At 45.2% G+C, this 20,401-nt stretch overlaps 1 protein-coding gene across 2 annotated transcripts in view; it reads right to left on the bottom strand.

Annotated features, from left to right (window-relative positions):
- Window positions 1-611: 611 nt before the first annotated feature.
- Window positions 612-20,401, bottom strand: part of xylt2 (xylosyltransferase II) — a 338,683-nt gene continuing 318,893 nt past the window's right edge. The window contains exon 11 of one of the 2 annotated variants that reach the window (XM_068057774.1): window positions 612-2,923. In XM_068057774.1, coding sequence (XP_067913875.1) covers window positions 2,601-2,923 — 323 coding nt within the window. In that variant the 3' untranslated portion in view covers window positions 612-2,600. The remainder of the gene's footprint in view (window positions 2,924-20,401) is intronic. The other variant, XM_068057773.1, reaches the window with a different exon arrangement.

Here is a 20,401-nt window from a genome sequence, read left to right as displayed (position 1 = left end):
TTTCCTTTGTCATTGGTGGTCGTGCCTTCAGTTGCTAAGGACCCAAGCTCTGGAATACCCTCCCTATACCTCTTTACCTCGCATTCCTCCTTTAAGATGCTCCTTAAAACCCAGCTCTTTAATCAAGCTTTTGGCCATCTGACCTAATGCTCCTATGGTGACTCAGTGTTATACTTTATTTTATAATGCTCCTGTAAAGTGCCTTAGGATGTTCCATTACGTTAAAGGCACTATATAAATGCAAGTTGTTGTAAGATAGTCATCGATAAATCCAAGACAGAATTCAGAAGAAACTTCTTTACCCAGAGAGTGATTAGAATGTGGAACTCGTGACCATTAGTTGTTGTTGAGGTGAATAGTATAGATGCATTTAAGGGGAAGCTAGAAAAACATGAAGAGAAAGGATCTGAAGAATATGCTGTAGAGATGAGATGAAGAGGGGTGGAAGGAGGTTTGGCGGAGCATCAATGCCAGCAGGATCGGTTGGGGCCAAATGACCCGCGTCTGTGCTGAAAATTCGATGTCATATAGGAATACTGGGAAATGGCAGATTCCAGCAGTAAGTGAGGATGTTATTCAAGTGGATTCGCACTGAACTCAGTGAGTGAAATAATTATGTTTTAGCTACTGATACAGTGTACACTTTATTTTTGAAAAAAATATGAATTCTCCATTTCTCTGCGGGTGTTGAAGGGCAGGATAAAGGAGCAAGATACAGATCTTGACAGCTGAAGCAGGGAAGGTGTTTGGTCACGTAATAATGTAATAATAGTGAAATAAACTATACACTATATACATAACATTTTATATATTACAGAAACTATACAATGTAATTAGGTACTGTTCTCATCAAAACAAGTTGCCCAGGTAATCATTGATAGTAAAATTAAATGAAGGACTTTTCAATGAGCTATTGGTAGAATGAGGGATTGAGGTCAGCCAGGATGCTGCAATGATACAGGAAGCACTATCACTTCATAAGTTTCTCAAATGAAAATTAACTTTTGTGCCAACTATTCCACAGTGAAAAATATTTTCAAGAAAGTTAATGTCCTCCTTTACTGGGGTACTCTGATGGGACACAGTACCAAAGGAGGCCGTGCTCTTGCCAGCTCTTTCAAAGAGCTAGCCGATTAGACCCACTTCCCCGCATTTTCCCCATAAACCCACAAATGTTTCCCTTTCAAGTATTATCCAATGTCCTTTAGAGAGCTGCTACTGAATCTGCTTCCACTGCCCTTTCAGACAGCACATTCCAGATCACAACTCACTGCATAAAGAAATTCGGCTCATTCCCTACCCTGACCCCCATTTTTTTGTCATTTTGTCTTAAATCTGTTCCTTGCAAAAGTGGTTATTCTTTATCAGCCAAGACAGTGAGTGTCAGAAGGTTTTTCAAGCACAGAAAACCTTGCAGATGAACCCAATCCTGCCTCCACCTTAAGGCCACCCATGTCCTTCCCAATAGGGGTCACTGGTTCGAGATTGAGAGTGGGAAATCTGGAAGGATTTTCCTTTGCTGACTCCAGGGGTACTGAGGCTCACTAGTGCCCCAACTGACCAAACATTAATCTGAGATGACCAGGCTCTTTTAAGAATCAATTTTCACTGTTTTTACATCCTCCTCTGTTTGGTTATTTCTGTTCAGTGAGTCATAAAATTGACTGGATTTCAAGCACAATTGAACGGATGTTAAGCTGCTTATGACATCCTGCAGAAGTGATCAGGCCAAATAGAACCAAGTTCCTTCTTTATTTGTTAATTCATCACTGCACTGGCAATCTCCCTCAGAATGGCTGGTGGAAGATGAAAATAAAAATCATACACCTACACTGGAGAGCGCACTTCTGAGATTGGGCAGGAGTTTTAATGTTGGGACAGTGTAGAGGGAGTTTTACTCTGTATCTAACCCATGCTGTAGCTGCTCTGGGGGCGTTTGATGGGACAGTAGATGCCTGAAATGGAAAGTGCTCCATTCCCCAGTACAAACATTGCGCTGCTTGAGCAAAAACTGAAGACAATATTTTTTTCAAAAACAATAAGTCTTTATAAAGAGTTCTGAAGTTGCAGCCATAGTTAGTAAACCTTTAACATCTCAAGTTAGTTGGTCTCTCCCTCTGAGGGCAGTGATGATGGCTTTCAAATTATTGAATCACTTCATTTCATTCCACCCAGTGACAGTTTGCTCAAATTCAACCACGCCAGCAAAAGTGCGGAGAAACAAAGATTCCAGAGGCAGTCAGGTGAAACCAGGAATGCTGGGGCTCCCCCCAGCTTCAACTCAGATGGTCATTCAACCAGGGACCGCTATCCTACATTCCCTTTTGCAGCCACCATGTGCCGAGGACTGACACCTCAGTTGAACTCCCGCCAAACTCCCACTGCATTGGACTGGGACAACTTTGTGATGCAGGGTATTCATAGCCAATTGCTTCTCCTTCCTCTTGAACTCTATGCGTTAAATGCTCAATCTTATTAAAACATCGCCGTCACTTCTGTGTCTACCAGTGACAAAACACTAGATTGACACGCCAGTTCACAGGTAGGTTTCTTTCTGCCAGGTTGACTCCTGCGTACCACCCTCCCCCTGATCACCTATGCTACCTCAGACGCCCGTCACCTTTGACTGGTCCCAGTTCAGATTTAGGGTCATCTGATAGCGAACTCCAGACAGTCTTTTGACAGGGTGGCAGTACCGGGCATGGTGAAGGTTCCACTGCACAGGTGTCAGAAGCTAACCAGAACTTGCCCAGGCTCTCGTACACCCACAATTCCAGCTGTTTACCGACCAGCTGAGAGTTACGGTGAGCCTCCTTTGCAGCCACATCTGATGGAGGGAGGTTCAGAATCCCGTTCAAGTGCTGGAAGCTTTGGTCCATATACTCATTGTTTAGTGGGCCAGCGTGTATCCACTGGTCTTGTCCTGGATCACAAAAAAGAAGAAAAAAAAATATCTTTACTGATTAACACTTAGAACAACATCTGTAAGAGTCAACTGAGCAATGCCTGGCTTCCCCCCACTCTCCTCCTCTGACAGAACAGATCCTGACTGGGGAATTAAGCCAGTAATCCAGGCTTGCACTCCGGTACTGAGGGAGTGCTGCATTGTTGGAGGTGCCATCTTTTGGATGAGATGTTAAATTGAGGCCCTGTCTGCCCTCTCAGTTGGATGTAAAAGATCCCACAGCCACTATTTGAAGAGCAGGGGAGATATCCCTGTTGCTCCTGGCCAATATTTATCCCTCAACCAACAACACTGAAAAAATTACCTGGTTATACAACACATTTCCACTTGTGGCATCTTCATGTGCACAATCTGGCTGATACATTTCCTACATTACAACAATCACTACACTACAAAGGTACTTAATTGGCTATAAAGCCTTTTGGGATGTCCTGAGGTTGCTAGAGGCGCTGTATAAATACAAATTCATTCTTTCTAGGTGGGAACAGAATGGGATTCCAAAGAACATCTGTTCTGTAACTATTCTACTGTGGGGACCTTACAGTCTGATCAAGCAGTTTGCACCAGTCACTCAAGGTACAGGGATCAGCAGTGGGATTGCTTTGACGATTTCCCATCTCACTAAGTCAAGGGTCTAATCGCCACAACCCTCCTCATAAACCAGGGGCTAACCTGGGCCACTCCTGGTCTGGGTGGCTCAGGACAACACAAAACCTTCCAGAGTTATTAGAACATTACAGCGCAGTACAGGCCCTTCGGCCCTCGATGTTGCGCCGACCTGTGAAACCATCTGACCAACACTATTCCATTTTCATCCATATGTCTATCCAATGACCACTTAAATGCCCTTAAAGCTGGCGAGTCTACTACTGTTGCAGGCAGGGCGTTCCACGCCCCTACTACTCTCTGAGTAAAGAAACTACCTCTAACATCTGTCCTATATCTATCACCCCTCAACTTAAAGCTATGTCCCCTCGTGTTTGCCATCACTAACCGAGGAAAAAGACTCTCACTATCCACCCTATCTAACCCTCTGATTATCTTATATGTCTCTATTAAGTCACCTCTCCTCCTTCTCTCCAACGAAAACAACCTCAAGTCCCTCAGCCTTTCCTCGTAAGACCTTCCCTCCATACCAGGCAACATCCTAGTAAATCTCCTCTGCACCCTTTCCAAAGCTTCCACATCCTTCCTATAATGTGGTGACCAGAACTGCACACAATACTCCAGGTGCGGCCTCACCAGAGTTTTGTACAGCTGCAGCATGACCTCGTGGCTCCGAAACTCGATCCCCCTACTAATAAAAGCTAACACACCATATGCCTTCTTAACAGCCCTATTAACCTGGGTAGCAACTTTCAGGGATTTATGTACCTGGACACCAAGATCTCTCTGCTCATCTACACTACCAAGAATCTTCCCATTAGCCCAGTAATCTGCATTCCTGTACCTCCTTCCAAAGTGAATCACCTCACACTTTTCCGCATTAAACTCCATTTGCCATCTCTCAGCCCAGCTCTGCAGCCTATCTATGTCCCTCTGTACCCTACAACATCCTTCGGCACTATCCACAACTCCACCGACTTTCGTGTCATCCGCAAATTTACGAACCCACCCTTCTACACCCTCATCCAGGTCATTTATAAAAATGACAAACAGCAGTGGCCCCAAAACAGATCCTTGCGGTACACCACTAGTAACTAAACTCCAGGATGAACATTTGCCATCAACCACCACCCTCTGTCTTCTTTCAGCTCGCCAATTTCTGATCCAAAGCTCTAAATCACCTTCAACCCCATACTTCCGTATTTTCTGCAATAGCCTACCGTGGGGAACCTTATCAAACGCCTTACTGAAATCCATATACACCACATCCACTGCTTTACCCTCATCCACCTGTTTGGTCACCTTCTCGAAAAACTCAATAAGGTTTGTGAGGCACGACCTACCCTTCACAAAACCGTGCTGACTATCGCTAATGAACTTATTCTTTTCAAGATGATTATAAATCCTGTCTCTTATAACCTTTTCCAACATTTTACCCACAACCGAAGTAAGGCTCACAGGTCTATAATTAGCAGGGCTGTCTCTACTCCCCTTCTTGAACAAGGGGACAACATTTGCTATCCTCCAGTCTTCCGGCACTATTCCTGTCGATAATGACGACATAAAGATCAAGGACAAAGGCTCTGCAATCTCCTCCCTGGCTTCCCAGAGAATCCTAGGATAAATCCCATCTGGCCCAGGGGACTTATCTATTTTCACACTTTCCAAAATTGCTAACACCTCCTCCTTGTGAACCTCAATCCCATCTAGCCTAGTAGTCTGAATCTCAGTATTCTCCTCGACAACATTTTCTTTCTCGACTGTAAATACTGACGAAAAATATTCATTTAACGCTTCCCCTATCTCCTCTGATTCCACACACAACTTCCCACTACTATCCTTGATTGGCCCTAATCTAACTCTAGTCATTCTTTTATTCCTGATATACCTATAGAAAGCCTTAGGGTTTTCCTTGATCCTATCCAGCAATGACTTCTCGTGTCCTCTCCTTGCTCTTCTTAGCTCTCCCTTTAGATCCTTCCTGGCTAGCTTGTAACTCTCAAGCGCCCTAACTGAGCCTACACGTCTCATCCTAACATAAGCCTTCTTCTTCCTCTTGACAAGTGCTTCAACTTCTTTAGTAAACCACGGCTCCCTCGCTCGACAACTTCCTCCCTGCCTGACAGGTACATACTTATCAAGGACACGCAGTAGCTGCTCCTTGAATAAGTTCCACATTTCGATTGTGCCCATCCCCTGCAGTTTCCTTCCCCATCCTACGCATCCTAAATCTTGCCTAATCGCATCATAATTTCCTTTCCCCCAGCTATAATTCTTGCCCTGCGGTATATACCTGTCCCTGCCCATCGCTAAGGTAAACCTAACCGAATTGTGATCACTATCACCAAAGTGCTCACCTACATCTAAATCTAACACCTGGCCGGGTTCATTACCCAGTACCAAATCCAATGTGGCATCGCCCCTGGTTGGCCTGTCTACATACTGTGTCAGAAAACCCTCCTGCACACACTGGACAAAAACTGACCCATCTAAAGTACTCGAACTATAGTATTTCCAGTCAATATTTGGAAAGTTAAAGTCCCCCATAACAACTACCCTGTTACTCTCGCTCCTGTCGAGAATCATCTTCGCTATCCTTTCCTCTACATCTCTGGAACTATTCGAAAGTCTATAGAAAACTCCCAACAGGGTGACCTCTCCTCTCCTGTTTCTAACCTCGGCCCATACTACCTCAGTAGATGAGTCCTCAAACGTCCTTTCTGCCGCTGTAATACTCTCCTTGATTAACAATGCCACACCCCCCCCACCCTTTTACCATCTTCTCTGTTCTTACTGAAACATCTAAATCACGGAACCTGCAACATCCATTCCTGCCCCTGCTCTACCCATGTCTCCGAAATGGCCACAACATCGAGATCCCAGGTACCAACCCATGCTGCAAGCTCACCCACCTTATTCCGGATGCTCCTGGCGTTGAAGTAGACACACTTTAAACCAAGTTCTTGCTTGCCAGTGCCCTCTTGCGTCCTTGTAACCTTATCCCTGACCTCACTACTCTCAACATCCTGTACACTGGTTATGGGGGTGTTTCTGTCAGTCAGTTGGAACCCAGCAATCCATGGTCTTTCCAATGTACTGTGTGACCTGAACATCAGTGCAGAGTCTTTACCAATACTGTGCTCAACATCCTTACCATCAGACAGATCAGGACTGAGATCACAAACCCGTTAAAGCGCAGAACTACCTTTCTTCTCAAGCAAAAGATACAGCAGTGAATGAGGCTATTTGGCCCATCGTGACTGTGCTGGCTCTTTGGCCAATTAGTCCCATTCCCCTTGTAGGCCTCATAGCCCTGCAAATGTCTCCACTTCACGTATATATCCAAATCCCTTTGAAAGTTATCATTGCATCTGCATCCACCACCATTCCAGGCAATGCGTCAGATCACAACAACTCACTGCGTAAAAACACTCTCATCTCCCTTGGCTCTTTTGCCAATCGCCTTCAATCTGTACCTTCTGGTTACCAAACCTCCTGCCATGGAGTAACACTTTCAACACCAACGACAACAACAAAAACAAATATTTATATAGCGCCTTTAATGTCCCAACACGCTTCACAGGGGCATTATAAAACAAAATTACACATCAAGCTTGATGAAATATTAACACAGATAGCCAAAAGCTTGGTCAAACAGGTGGAGAGGCAGAGAGGTGTAGAGAGGGAATTCTGGAGCTTAGGGCTTAGGCAACTGAAGGCACAGCCACCAACGGTGGAGTGATTAAAATCAGGGATGCTCAAGAGGCCAGAATTAGATAAGCGCAGATATCTCAGAGGATTGTAGAGCTGAAGGAGATAACAGATAGACGGAGGGTTGAGGTCATGGAGGGATTTGGAAACACAAATGATAATATTAAAATCAAGATGTTGCTTGACCGGGAGCCAACGTAGGTCAGCGAGCACAGGGGTTATAGGAGAACGAGACCTGGGTGTGAGTTAGGGTACCGGCAGCAGAGTTTTGGATGACTGCATGTTTACTGAGGTTAGAACGTGGGAGACCAGTCAGGAATGCATTTGAATAATCAAGTTTATAGGTAACAAAGGCATGAATGTTTCAACAGCAGATGCTGAGGCAGGGGTGAAGGCTGGCCACGTTACAGAGGTGGAAATAGGTGGTCTTAGTGATGGTGTGGATATATGGTTGAAAGCTCATTTCGGGGTCAAATATGACAGCAAGGATTTTTTTTATTCATTCATGGGATGTGGTCATCGCTGGCTAGGCCACCATTTATTGCCCGTCCCTAATTGACCTTGAGAAGGTGGAGGTGAGCTGCCTTCTTGAACTGCTGCAGTCCAGCGACAGTGAAGGAACGGCGATATAGTTCCAAGTCAGGATGGTGTGTGACTTGGAGGGGAACTTGCAGGTGGTGGTGTTCCCATGCATTTGCTGCCCTTATCCTTCTAGTTGGTAGAGGTCGCAGGTTTGGAAGGTGGTGAATAGTCTGCTTCAGTGTACCACAGTTGCTAGGGAGAGAGTAACTGGGGAACAGAGTTTGGAGCAGGGACTGAAGACAATAGTTTCAGTCTTCGCAATATTTAATTGGGAGGAAGGAAATTTCTGTTCATCCATTATTGGATGTCAGATAAACAGTCTGATAACTTAGCAACAGTGGAGGAGTTGAGAGAGGTGGTGGTGAGGTAAAATTGAGTGTTGTCAGCACACATGTGAAAACTAATCTGTTTTCGGATGATGTCATCGAGGCACAGCATGTAGATGAGAAATAGGAGGGAGGGCCAAGGATGGATCGTTGGGGTGATGGTGTGGGAGCAGTAAGAGAAGCCATTGCAAGTGATTCTCTGGCTATGGTGAAATAGGTAAGAATAGAACGAGGTGACAGCAGTCTCACCCAGATAGACAGTGGAGAGGTGTTGAAGGAGGATGGCGTAGTCAAAGTGTCAAAGGTTGCCAATAGATTGAGAAGAACGAGGAGAGGAGAGATCCTATGTCACAGTCACATAGGATGTCATTTGTAGTACGGGGTCCAGCTTGATAGACTACTGCTTTGACAGAACTCTTGGAATTTGATGAGTGAGGGAATTCAGCACAGTGAGGGAAGAGGCAATGTTTTTTTTTATTTAGAGATACAGCACTGAAACAGGCCCGTCGGCCCACTGAGTCTGTGCCGACCAACAACCACCCATTTATACTAATCCGACATTAATCCCATATTCTCTACCACATCCCCACCATTCTCCTACCACTTACCTACACTAGGGGCAATTTATAATGGCCAATTTACCTATCAACCTGCAAGTCTTTTGGAGGTCGGAGGAAACCGGAGCACCCGGAGGAAACCCACGCAGACACAGGGAGAACTTGCAAACTCCGCACAGGCAGTACCCAGAACTGAACCCGGGTCGCTGGAGCTGTGAGGCTGCGGTGCTAACCACTGCGCCACTGTGCCGCCCATTATGTTCTGGTCTTTTACAAAACAAAGAGCAGTCTGAGGGTGTGGGAGACAACTAGACTTGAGAGCTGAGATCTAGAGGCATTAATTAGGTGAGCAGGGAGACTTTATTTATATTACAGAGAGACTCACCAACAGTAGCAGCAGACCTGGGTGGAGACTGAGTGCAGCAACTGAGGAGTTAAAGTTGGGGAGAGAGCCTCCAGTGAAATCTCCGACAACAAAAGCAACATCTGTAAAGCAGATATCGTGACGGCACAACCAGGGAAGGAGCCGATTGGTGAGTAGCTGAAAAGTGGTTCCAGATAATAGTCTAGAAAGTAAAGACAAGTCAGGGCACCTCAGGCCCGTGGAATGCACATCCTCAGCCATGTGGGATATCCCATGGCCTAGACAACTACATGGGCTGCAAATTTCAGCCAGAGCAACTCAAGTGGCAGCTGCAGTCACTATGGGGCATCCACGATGCTGAGAGCTTTGTGAATAGCATGTTTCTGGAGATGGTCACCCCTCAGCTTAAAAATATCCAGGCAGAGAAGGAATGAGTGACCGCCAGACGGAACAAGAGGGCCAGACTAGAAGGGCAGGAATCCCATGAGTGCATCTCGCTCTCCAACCAGTATTCAGTTGTGAATACCGTTAGCAGTGATGGTTTCTTTCGGGAGTGCAGGCAGAGCCACGTCCATGGCACCATGGGCAGGTCAGCTGCATAGTGGGGGGAGGAAGAAGAGTGAAACAGCAATAGTGAAGGGAATTCAAAGAAACATCGAAAATAGGAGCAGGAGTAGGCTATTCGGCCCTTCAAACCTGCTCCGCCATTCATTATGATCATGGCTGATCATCCAACTCAATAATCTGTTCCCGCTTTCGCCCCATACCCTTTGATCCCTTTAGACTCAACAGCTATATCTAACTCCTTCTTGAAAACATACAATGATTTGGCCTCAACTGCTTTCTGTGGTAGCCAATTCCACAGGCTCACCACTCTCTGGGTGAAGAAATTTCTCCTTATCTCAGTCCTGAAAGGTTTACCCCGTATCCTTAGACTATGACGTCTTCTTAAAAAATTCATTCATGGGATGTGGGCGACGCTGGCCAGGCCAGCATTTATTGCCCATCCCTAATTGCCCTTGAGAAGGTGGTGGTGAGCTGCCTTCTTGAACTGCTGCAGTCCATTTGGGGTAGGTATACAACAGTGCTGTTAGGAAGGGAGTTCCAGGATTTTGATCCAGCAACAGTGAAGGAACGGCGATTATAGTTCCAAGTCAGGATGGTGTGTGACTTGGAGGGGAACTTGCAGGTGGTGGTGTTCCCATGCATTTGCTGCCCTTGTCCTTCTAGTTGGTAGAGGTCGCGGGTTTGGAAGGTGCTGTCTAAGGAGCCTTGGTGCATTGCATCTTGTAGATGGTACACACTGCTGCCACTGTGCGTCAGTGGTGGAGGGAGTGAATGATTTTGGATGGGGTGCCAATCAAGCGGGCTGCTTTGTCCTGGATGATGTCGAGCTTCTTGAGTGTTGTTGGAGCTGCACCCATCCAGGCAAGTGGAGAGTATTCCATCACACTCCTGACTTGTGCCTTGTAGATGGTGGACAGGCTTTGGGGAGTCAGGAGGTGAGTTACTCGCCTCAGGATTCCTAGCCTCTGACCTGCTCTTGTAGCCACAGTATTTATATGGCCACTCCAGTTCAGTTTCTGGTCAATGGTAACCCCTAGGATGTTGATAGTGGGGGATTCAGCGATGGTAATGCTGTAGAATGTCAAGGGGAGATGTCTAGCTTCTCTCTTGTTGGAGATGGTCATTGCCTGGCACTTGTGTGGCGCGAATGTTACTTGCCGCTTATCAGCCCAAGCCTGGACATTGTCCAGGTCTTGCTGCATTTCTACACGGACTGCTTCAGTATCTGAGGAGTCACAAATGGTGCTGAACATTGTGCAATCATCCGCGAACATCCCCACTTCTGACCTTATGATTGAAGGAAGGTCATTGATGAAGCAGCAGATGATGGTTGGGCCTAGGACACTACTGAGGAACTCCTGCAGTGATGTCCTGGAGCTCAGACGATTGACCTCCAACAACCACAACCATCTTCCTTTGCGCTAGGCATGACTCCAGCCAGCGGAGGGTTTTCCCCTGATTCCCATTGACCTCAGCTTTGCTCGGGCTCCTTGATGCCATACTCGGTCAAATGCTGCCTTGATGTCAAGGGCAGTCACTCTCACCTCACCTCTTGAGTTCAGCTCTTTTGTCCATGTTTGAACCAAGGCTGTAATGAGGTCAGGAGCTCAGTGGCCCTGGCGGAACCCAAGCTGAGCGTCACTGAGCAGGTTATTGCTAAGCAAGTGCTGCTTGATGGCACTGTTGATGACACCTTCCATCACTTTAGATTAGATTTTTTTTTAGATTAGAGATACAGCACTGAAACAGGCCCTTCGGCCCACCGAGTCTGTGCCGAACATCAACCACCCATTTATACTAATCCTACACTAATCCCATATTCCTACCAAACATCCCCACCTGTCCCTATATTTCCCTACCACCTACCTATACTAGTGACAATTTATAATGGCCAATTTACCTATCAACCTGCAAGTCTTTTGGCTTGTGGGAGGAAACCGGAGCACCCGGAGAAAACCCACGCAGACACAGGGAGAACTTGCAAACTCCACACAGGCAGTACCTGGAATCGAACCCAGGTCCCTGGAGCTGTGAGGCTGCGGTGCTAACCACTGTGCCACTGTGCTGCCCTAAATGCAAACATTTACTGATGATTGAGAGTAGACTGATGGGGTGGTAATTGTTTGGGTTGGACGTGTCCTGCTTTTTGTGTGGAGGACATATCTGGGCAATTTTGTTTTTTTTTTTAGAATTCCTCATTGCCAGGTAGATGCCAGTGTTGTAGCTGTACTGGAACAGCTTGGCTAGGGGGCGTGGCAAGTTCTGGAGCACAAGTCTTCAGAACAGCATCTCATCTACCGATTAGGCACACTACAGCCTGCCGGACTGAACATTGAGTTCAATAATTTCAGAGCATGACAGCCCCCCATTTTACTTTCATTTTTAGTTATTTTTTCTTCCTTTTTTTTAACATTCTTTTTTACATTTTTTACAATCTTTTTTTTGCATTTATTTCATTTCATCTTAATTTGTTCAGTTTGCTTACCCACTGTTTTTTTTCAGGTTTGCACTTGCTGCTGTTCAATATTCAGTGTATTAACACCTAATCTGTACTAATGCTTTGTCTTTCAACACACCATTAACATATAGGAGCAAGTGTAGGGGTAAATTAGGAATGCAAAGAGTGGGTATGAAAAAATATTGGCAAGAAAAAGTAGTAGCGGAGGCTTTAACCATCATTTTCCAATCCTCTCTGACTACAGGTGTGTTTTTTTTATTTGTTTGTGTGCATCATTGGCTAGTCCAGCATTTATTGCCCATCCCTAATTGCCCTTGAATAGAGAGGCTTGCTAGGCCATTTCAGAGTGCAGTTAAGACTCCATCGCTGTGGCTCTGGAGTCAAATGTAGGCCAGACCAGGTAAGGATGGCACATTTCCTTCCCTAAAGGGCATTAGTGAACCAGATGGGCTTTAACAACAATCAACAATGGTTTTATGGGCATCATTAGACTAGCTTTTTAATTCCAGATTTATTAATTGAATTCAAATTTCATCATATGCGTGGAGAGATTCAAACCCATGTCCCCAAAGCATTGGCCCAGGCTCGGAATTACTTGTCCAGTGATATTACCAATATGGAGGACTGGAGGACAGCTAACATTGTACCATTATTTAAAAAGGGAGAAAGGGATAGAACGAGTAATTACAGCGCAGTAAACCTAACGTCAATGGTGGGAAAATTATTGAAAAGATTCTGAGGGACAGGATAAATCTTCATTTAGAATGACACTGATTAATCAAAGACAGCATGGATTTGTTCAGGGAAGGTCACATTTGACCAACAGGGTTGAGTTTTTTAAGGAGGTAACAAGGAGGGTTGATGAGGGTACTGCATTTGATGTAGTCTATATGGATTTTTACAAGTTGTCAGGCAAACCCCCACCTGACAAGACTGAGGCACACATTATTTCACCACATGAACATTAAATCTTTAAAAATTGCAATCTCTGACTGGAAAGACATTTCCATGGTAACAGACAATGTTGAAACAATGGGGATCCAGCAGTTGTTCCTCCAATACACAGAAGTGATCAGACCAGTTTTAGTCAAATGGCTAACTGGCTGCGACAGAGAAATTTGAACCTCCAACCAAGGATGTGAAGAGACTGTTCCATATAAGGAACTAGTCACATGACTAACCTGCAGGCAGCTTGGGAGTTTTTTTTGAATTTGAACTGCCATCAAAAGGGATTTGAACTCAGAGAACACCATGTACTCATGGAATAAACACCTCTCCTGGAACTGAAGCAAGAAATACAGCCTTGCCCGTCTGCCTGCCTTCATCTCTTCCCATGGAACTGAATATTGTAAAAATACGTGAAACTAAAAGTGAGAAAGATTTCCTACGTGAACAAGGTTAAGACTAACACTGTTTAAAAATAAGGGGTTGCCCATTTAAGACAGAGATGAGGAGAAGATTTTTCTCTCAGAGGATCGCGAGTCTCTGGAATTCACTTCCTCAAAAGACAGTGGAAGCAGAGTCTTTGAATATTTTTAAGGCAGAGGTAGGTGGAAATGTGCAGTAATCAGTTCAGCCATGAACTTATTGAATGGTGGAGCAGGCTCAAGGGGTCGAGTGGCTTAATCCTGCTCCCAATTCGTATGTTCGTACATATGTTCGTATGTACTGGGCCCCAACGCAACACAAGACCATATCTTCAATGAAGGACTACAGCGAGCTATGGAAACAACAACAAGATATTGCCTCAAACTGTTCTACTTATCATTTCTTCTGCTCTTTTCTGCATGTTTATATCGCATGTGCATGCTAGTGTGAGCACGTCATATATCCATAGGCATGAACCGTATTAGAGTTTAAGTTTAAGGTTTTCATAAATTTCCTCTTTCTGCTTTAAACCAATGAAAGCCTGTTTGTGTTCAGTTCTTTGCCTTATAATTGGAAACTGTGAACAAGGATTCACAAAAAGGGGAGCTCAAAACACAGTGTGTTTAAAATTAAACCCTGTTACAATAAGACCAGGTAAAGATAGCAAAAGACCCCTAGGCACATTGCTCACCTGGTTGTAACAAAAGGCTTTTGATAAGGTCCCACATGGCAGACTGGTCACAAAAGTAAAAGCCCATGGGATCCAAAGCAAAGTGTCAAGTTAGATCCAAAGGAGGCTCAGAGGCAGGAAGCAGAGGGTAATGCTCGATGGGTATTTTTGTGACTGCAAGACTATTGCCAATTGTGTTCTGCAGGGCTCAGTACGAGCTCCCTTGCTTTTTGTGGAGAAAGATGAAAGGTCACAAACTTGAAACGTTAATTCTGTTTTTCTCTCCACAGATACCGCCTAACCTGCTGAGGATTTCCATAATTTTCTGTTTCAGATTTCCAGCATCTGCAGTATTTTGCTTTGCCCTTGCTTTTTGTGATATATTTCAATGATTTGGACTTGAGCATGGGGAGTATGATTACGAAGATTGCAGATGATACAAATTGGTCATGTGATTGATAGTGAAGAAGAAAGCTGTAGACTGCAGGAAGGTATCAATGGACTGGTCAGGTGGGCAGAACAGTGGCAAATCAAGTTCAATCTGGAGAACTGTGAGGCAATGCATTTGGGGAAGGCTAACAAGGCAAGGGAATACACACTTAATGGTAGGATACTGAAAATTATAGAACAGAGGGACTTTGGAGTACTGGACTAGTAACCCAGAGACACAGGGTTATTGCTCTGGGGACATGGGTTCGAATCCCACCAATGCATAAGGTGAAATTTGAATTCAATCAATAAATCTGGAATTAAAAAGCTAGTCTAACGATGGCCATGAAATCATTGTTGACTGTTGTGAAAACCCATCTGGTTCACTAATGTCCTTCAGGGAAGGAAATCTGCTGTCCTTACCTGGTCTGGCCTACATGTGACTCCAGACCCAAAGCATGTGGTTGACTCTTAAATGCCCTTTGAAATGGCCGAGCAAGCCACTCAGTTGTATCTAACTGCTACAAAGTCGACAAAAAAAAATGAAACCGGATGGATCATCCGGCATCGATCGAGGCACCGGAAATGACAACGGCAAACCCAGCCCCGTCGACCCTGCAAAGTCCTCCTTACTAACATCCGGGGGCTTGTGCCAAAGTTGGGAGAGATGTCCCACAGACTAGTCAAGCAACAGCCTGACACAGTCATACTCACGGAATCATACCTTACAGGCAATGTCCCAGACACTGCAATCAACATCCCTGGGTAAGTCCTGTCCCACCGGCAGGACAGACCCAGCAGAGATGGCGGCACAGTGGTATACAGTCAGAAGGGAGTTGCCCTGGGAGTCCTCAACATCGACTCCAGACTCCATGAAGTCTCATGGCATCAGGTCAAACATGGGCAAGGAAACCTCCTGCTGATTATCACCTACCGCCCTCCCTCAGCTGATGAATCAGTACTGCTCCATGTTGAACACCACTTTGAGGAAGCACTGAGGGTGGCAAGGGTGCAGAATGTACTCTGGGTGGGCGACTTCAATGTCCATCACCAAAAGTGGCTCAGTAGCACCACTACTGACCGAGCCCGAAAGGACATAGCTGCTAGACTGGGTACGCGGCAGGTGGTGAGGGAACCAACAAGAGGGAAAAACATACTTGACCTCGTCCTCACGAATCTGCGTGCCACAGATGCATCTGCCATGAGAGTATTGGTAGGAGTGACCACCGCACAGTCCTTGTGGAGACGAAGTCCCGCCTTCACATTGAAGATACCGTCCATCGTGTTGTGTGGCACTACCACCATGCTAAATGGGATAGATTTCGAACAGATCTAGCAATACAAAACTGGGCATCCATGAGGTGCTGTGGGCCATCAGCAGCAGCAGAATTGTACTCAACCACAATCTATAACCTCGTGGCCTGGCATATTCCTCCGTTCTACCATTACCATCAACACAGGAGACCAACCCTGGTTCAATGAAGAATGCAGGAGGGCATTCCAGGAGCTGTACCTCATACCAAAATGAGGTGTCAACCTGCTGAAGCTCCAACACAGGACGACTTGCATGCCAAACTGTGTAAGCAGAATGCGATAGACAGAGCTAAGCCATCAGATCTAAGCTCTGTAGTCCTGCCACATCCAGCCGTGAATGGTGGTGGACAATTAAACAACAGACAGGAGGAGGTGGCTCCACAAATATCCTCATCCTCAATGATGAGGGAGCCCAGCACACCAGTGTGAAAGATAAGGCTGAAGCATTTGCAACAATCTTCAGCTAGAGGAGCTGAGTCGATGATCTATCTCGGCCTCCTCCAGATCTCCCCAGCATCACAGATGCCAGTCTTCAGACAATTCGATATTAAGAAGCGACTGAAGGCACTGGATACTGTAAAGGCTATGGGCCTTACAACATTCAGGCAATAATACTGAAGACCTGTGCTCCAGAACTTGCCCCTCCCCTAGCCAAGCTTTTCCAGTACAGCTACAACACTGGCATCTATCCAGTAATGTGGAAAATTGCCCAGATATGTCCTGTACACAAAAAGCAGGACAAGTCCAACCTGACCAATACCGCCCCATCAGTCTACTCTCAATCATCAGTAAAGTGATGGAAGGCGTCATCAACAGTGCCATCAAGCGGCACTTGCTGAGAAATAAGCTGCTCAGTGACGCTCAGTTTGGGTTCTGCCAGGGCCACTCAGCTCCTGACCTCATCACAGCCTTGTTTCAAACATGGACAAAAGAGCTGAACTCAAGAGGATGAGGCGAGAGTGACTGCCCTTGACATCAAGGCAGCATTTGACCGAGTATGGCATCAAGGAGTCCTAGCAAAACTGGAGTCAATGGGAATCGGGGGAAATCTCTCCGCTGGTTGGAGTCATACCTTGCGCAAGGAAGATGGTTGTGGTTGTTGGAGGTCAATCATCTCAGCTCCAGAACATCACTGCAGGAGTTCCTCAGAGTAGTGTCCCAGGCCCAACCATCTTCAGCTGCTTCATCAATGACCTTCCTTCAATCATAAGGTCAGAAGTGGGGATGTTCGCTGTTGATTGCACAAGGTTCAGCACCATTCCCAACTCCTCCGATACTGAATGCAGAAATGCAGCAAGCCCTGGACAATATCCTGGATTGGGCTGATAAATAGCAAGTAAAATGTGCACCACACAAGTGCCAGGCAATGACTATCTCCAACAAGAGTGAATCTAACCATCTCCCCTTGACATTCAATGGTGAATCCCCCAATATCAACATCCTAGGGGCTAGCATTGACCAGAAACTGAACTGGAGTAGCCACATAAATACCATGGCTACAAGTGCAGGTCAGAGGCTAGGAATCCTGTGGCGAGTAACTCACCTCCTGACTCCCCAAAAACTGTCCACCATCTACAAGGCATAAATCAGGTGTGTGATGGAATACTCTCCACTTGCCTGGATGGGTGTAGCTCCAACAACACTCAAGAAGCTCGACACCATCCAGGACAAAGCAGCCCACTTGATTGGCACCCCATCCAAAAACATTCACTCCCTCCACCACCGACGCACAGTGGCAGCAGTGTGTACCAGCTGCAAGATGCACTGCAGCAACGCACCAAGGCTCCTTAGACAGCACCTTCCAAACCCGCGACCTCTACCACCTAGAAGGACAAGGGCAGCAAATGCATGGGAACACCAAGTTCCCCTCCAAGTCACACATCATCCTGACTTGGAACTATATCGCCATTCCTTCACTGTCGCTGGGTCAAAATCCTGGAACTCCCTTCCTAACAGCACTGTTGGTCTACCTACCTCACATGGACTGCAGCGGTTAAGAAGGCAGCTCACCACCACTTTCTCAAGGGCAATTAGGGATGGGCAATAAATGCTGGCCTGGCCAGTGATGCCCACATCCCATGAATGAATAAAACCACCTTCTCAAGGGCAATTAGGATGGGCAATAAATGCTGGCCTATTCAGCGATGCCCACAACCCATGAATGAATAAAAAAAACAAAAAAAAAACAGAATTGAAGGAGCAGGAGGTGGGTCTCATGGACAAGATGAGTTTAGAGAGGGCATGAGGTGAGATAAGAGAGAAACCAGAGTAAGATGCAAGTTCAGAGCTAGGGCAGGGGGAGCATTCTAGGAAGTTTGGCCAGGTGAGCTCCTGGAAGAGTGGAGCATGGCAATAGCAACTGATCAGATGGTCTCGATCTTTGTGACAATGAAGTCCATGAGCTCCTCGCATTTATTGTTGGAGGTGAGGATGGAGGAGATAGGGGAGAGGGGTTTAAGATGACGGTGTGCAGTGCAGAAAAGAAGCCAGTGTTTATCTTTACATTCCAGGATAATCCTGGAATAGTGAGCAGTTTCCGCAGGATGAAAGCTGGACCCAAAATTGTTCTAAATGGTCCAGCCAGATCTGGCACTGAATGGTGTTGTGAAAATGATTCTGTTTTGTTAAAAATATTTTTTTTAAGGAATTCATAGTCAAACTGAATAAAGGTTGGACCAGGTTTTTGAAAAAAAAGAGCCATCAAGAGGACACTGAAGGAACCGGATTGACAACAATGTTACTGGTTGTCACAGCACATAAGTTAAAGATAGAACAGAAACCCTGGAAGCAGGGGCAGAGAGGTGACAAGTGTCCCTTGATTGGACAAGCCCAGCAGCAGCAGACGGCACCTGGGATGGGCAGAAAACTCATAAGCTTTTTGGGTTGTGTGTCAATGTGTATTTTACCTTCTGGAGTGAGCAGCTGATAAAGTCGGGTCTGCTGGAAAATTCTCCAAAAAAGACCACAACCCAGCTCGCTTTCCAGCAATTTAATAAAATACCCTGTGAAGTCCACTGTGTCGATCCATCTCCTGTCTTTGACGAAAGCCTGCTAAATTACTCAACGCCGCCTGATAAGAACTGTTCCAAAAGATCTCAGTGACCTGTCCATGTGAACTCAGAAGTTAGACAATATGCCAGTTTTGAAACAGCAGATCTTATCTGCTGTTTTCTTCAAAAATGAGCCCGTGTTTTTTTTTTGCCTGTAACAGCTCTGAATTTTAAAAAATCCTTTTTTTTTCAGTTAACCGGTATATATTTATGTATGTGTGTGTGTGTGTAGGGACTAAGGTAAAAACGGAACTCTAAAAATGTTGATGTGTGTGTTATATTTTACTTCATTACTAGATTAAAAATTCTTTTATAATAAACTGATAATTTTGTTGTTCATTAAAAAAACCTGGTTAGTGTGTTCTACTCTGGGAAAGATAGGGTATATGATTGACTGTATCGATGAGTGGGAAAATCTAAAATAATATGTTGTGACCTGTGGAGAAGTGGGACTAGAATAAACAGTGAACTCCTCCTGCCTCAGTCGTAACATATTCATTGGGGACGCTTTTGCAAAGATAAACCCAATGCTGACGACGTACAATTGTAAATGGGGTAATAACAATTGAAAAAAAATAAAAAGGACTAGGCTTCTTGTGTAATAGAGTAAAGCCCGACTTTTCTGGGGAAGGTGGTTGTATCCCTGAGTGATGAGAAACACTTAACCAAGGTTAAACTAAAGGATTTGGCAGAACTGTTGGTGTTAGAGTTAAAACCAGGAGCTAAAAAAGCAGACAGAATTGAAGTACTAGCATGCCAATTGAAATTGTAAGAAGAAAGTAAAGCTGAAGGTAATGCAGTTGAATTAGCTAAAATTCAGCTACAGATGAAGCAGCTTGAACCTGAAAAAGAGAAATCAATGGAAATAAAAATAATTTGAGCTTGAGCAGGAAAAAGAATTGAAAAGGCTTGAACCTGAGGAAAAATTGACAATAAAAAAACTTGAACTAGAATTGCAAAGAGAGAGAGAAGAAAGGGAAGTTCAGATTTGAAAGCTAAAACTTAATCAAAGAGTGGTCTTGACTCCAGTGAAAGTTCTGGTGAGGAAAGATCTGTCTCCAGCTCAAGACCCAGTGAAGAGCTGTTTAAATTTGTGCAAGCCCTCCCTAAATTTCAGGAAAGGGATGTAGAGACATTTTTCATTTCTTTTGAAAAGATAGCCAAACAGATGAAGTGGCCAAAGGAAAGCTGGGCACTGCTTATGCAAAGCAGTTTGATGGGCAGAGCTCATGAAATTTATGCCATGGTTTCTGAGGAGGCTTCTGCAGATTATGAGATGGCAAAAAAGGCTGTGAATGAGTTAGTCCCTGAAGCTTACCGATAGAAATTTCGGAACCTCCAGATATTATCTGGGCAGACTTATATAGAAGTTGAGATGATAAAACAATTAATTTTGATTGTTGGGTACCGGCACTAAAGATGGAAGCCATGTAT

This window comes from Heterodontus francisci, chromosome 26 (assembly GCF_036365525.1).
Source record: "Heterodontus francisci isolate sHetFra1 chromosome 26, sHetFra1.hap1, whole genome shotgun sequence".
NCBI lineage: Eukaryota > Metazoa > Chordata > Chondrichthyes > Heterodontiformes > Heterodontidae > Heterodontus > Heterodontus francisci.
Note: the sequence above shows the minus strand (reverse complement) of the source record. Positions and strands in the feature narration are given on the sequence as shown.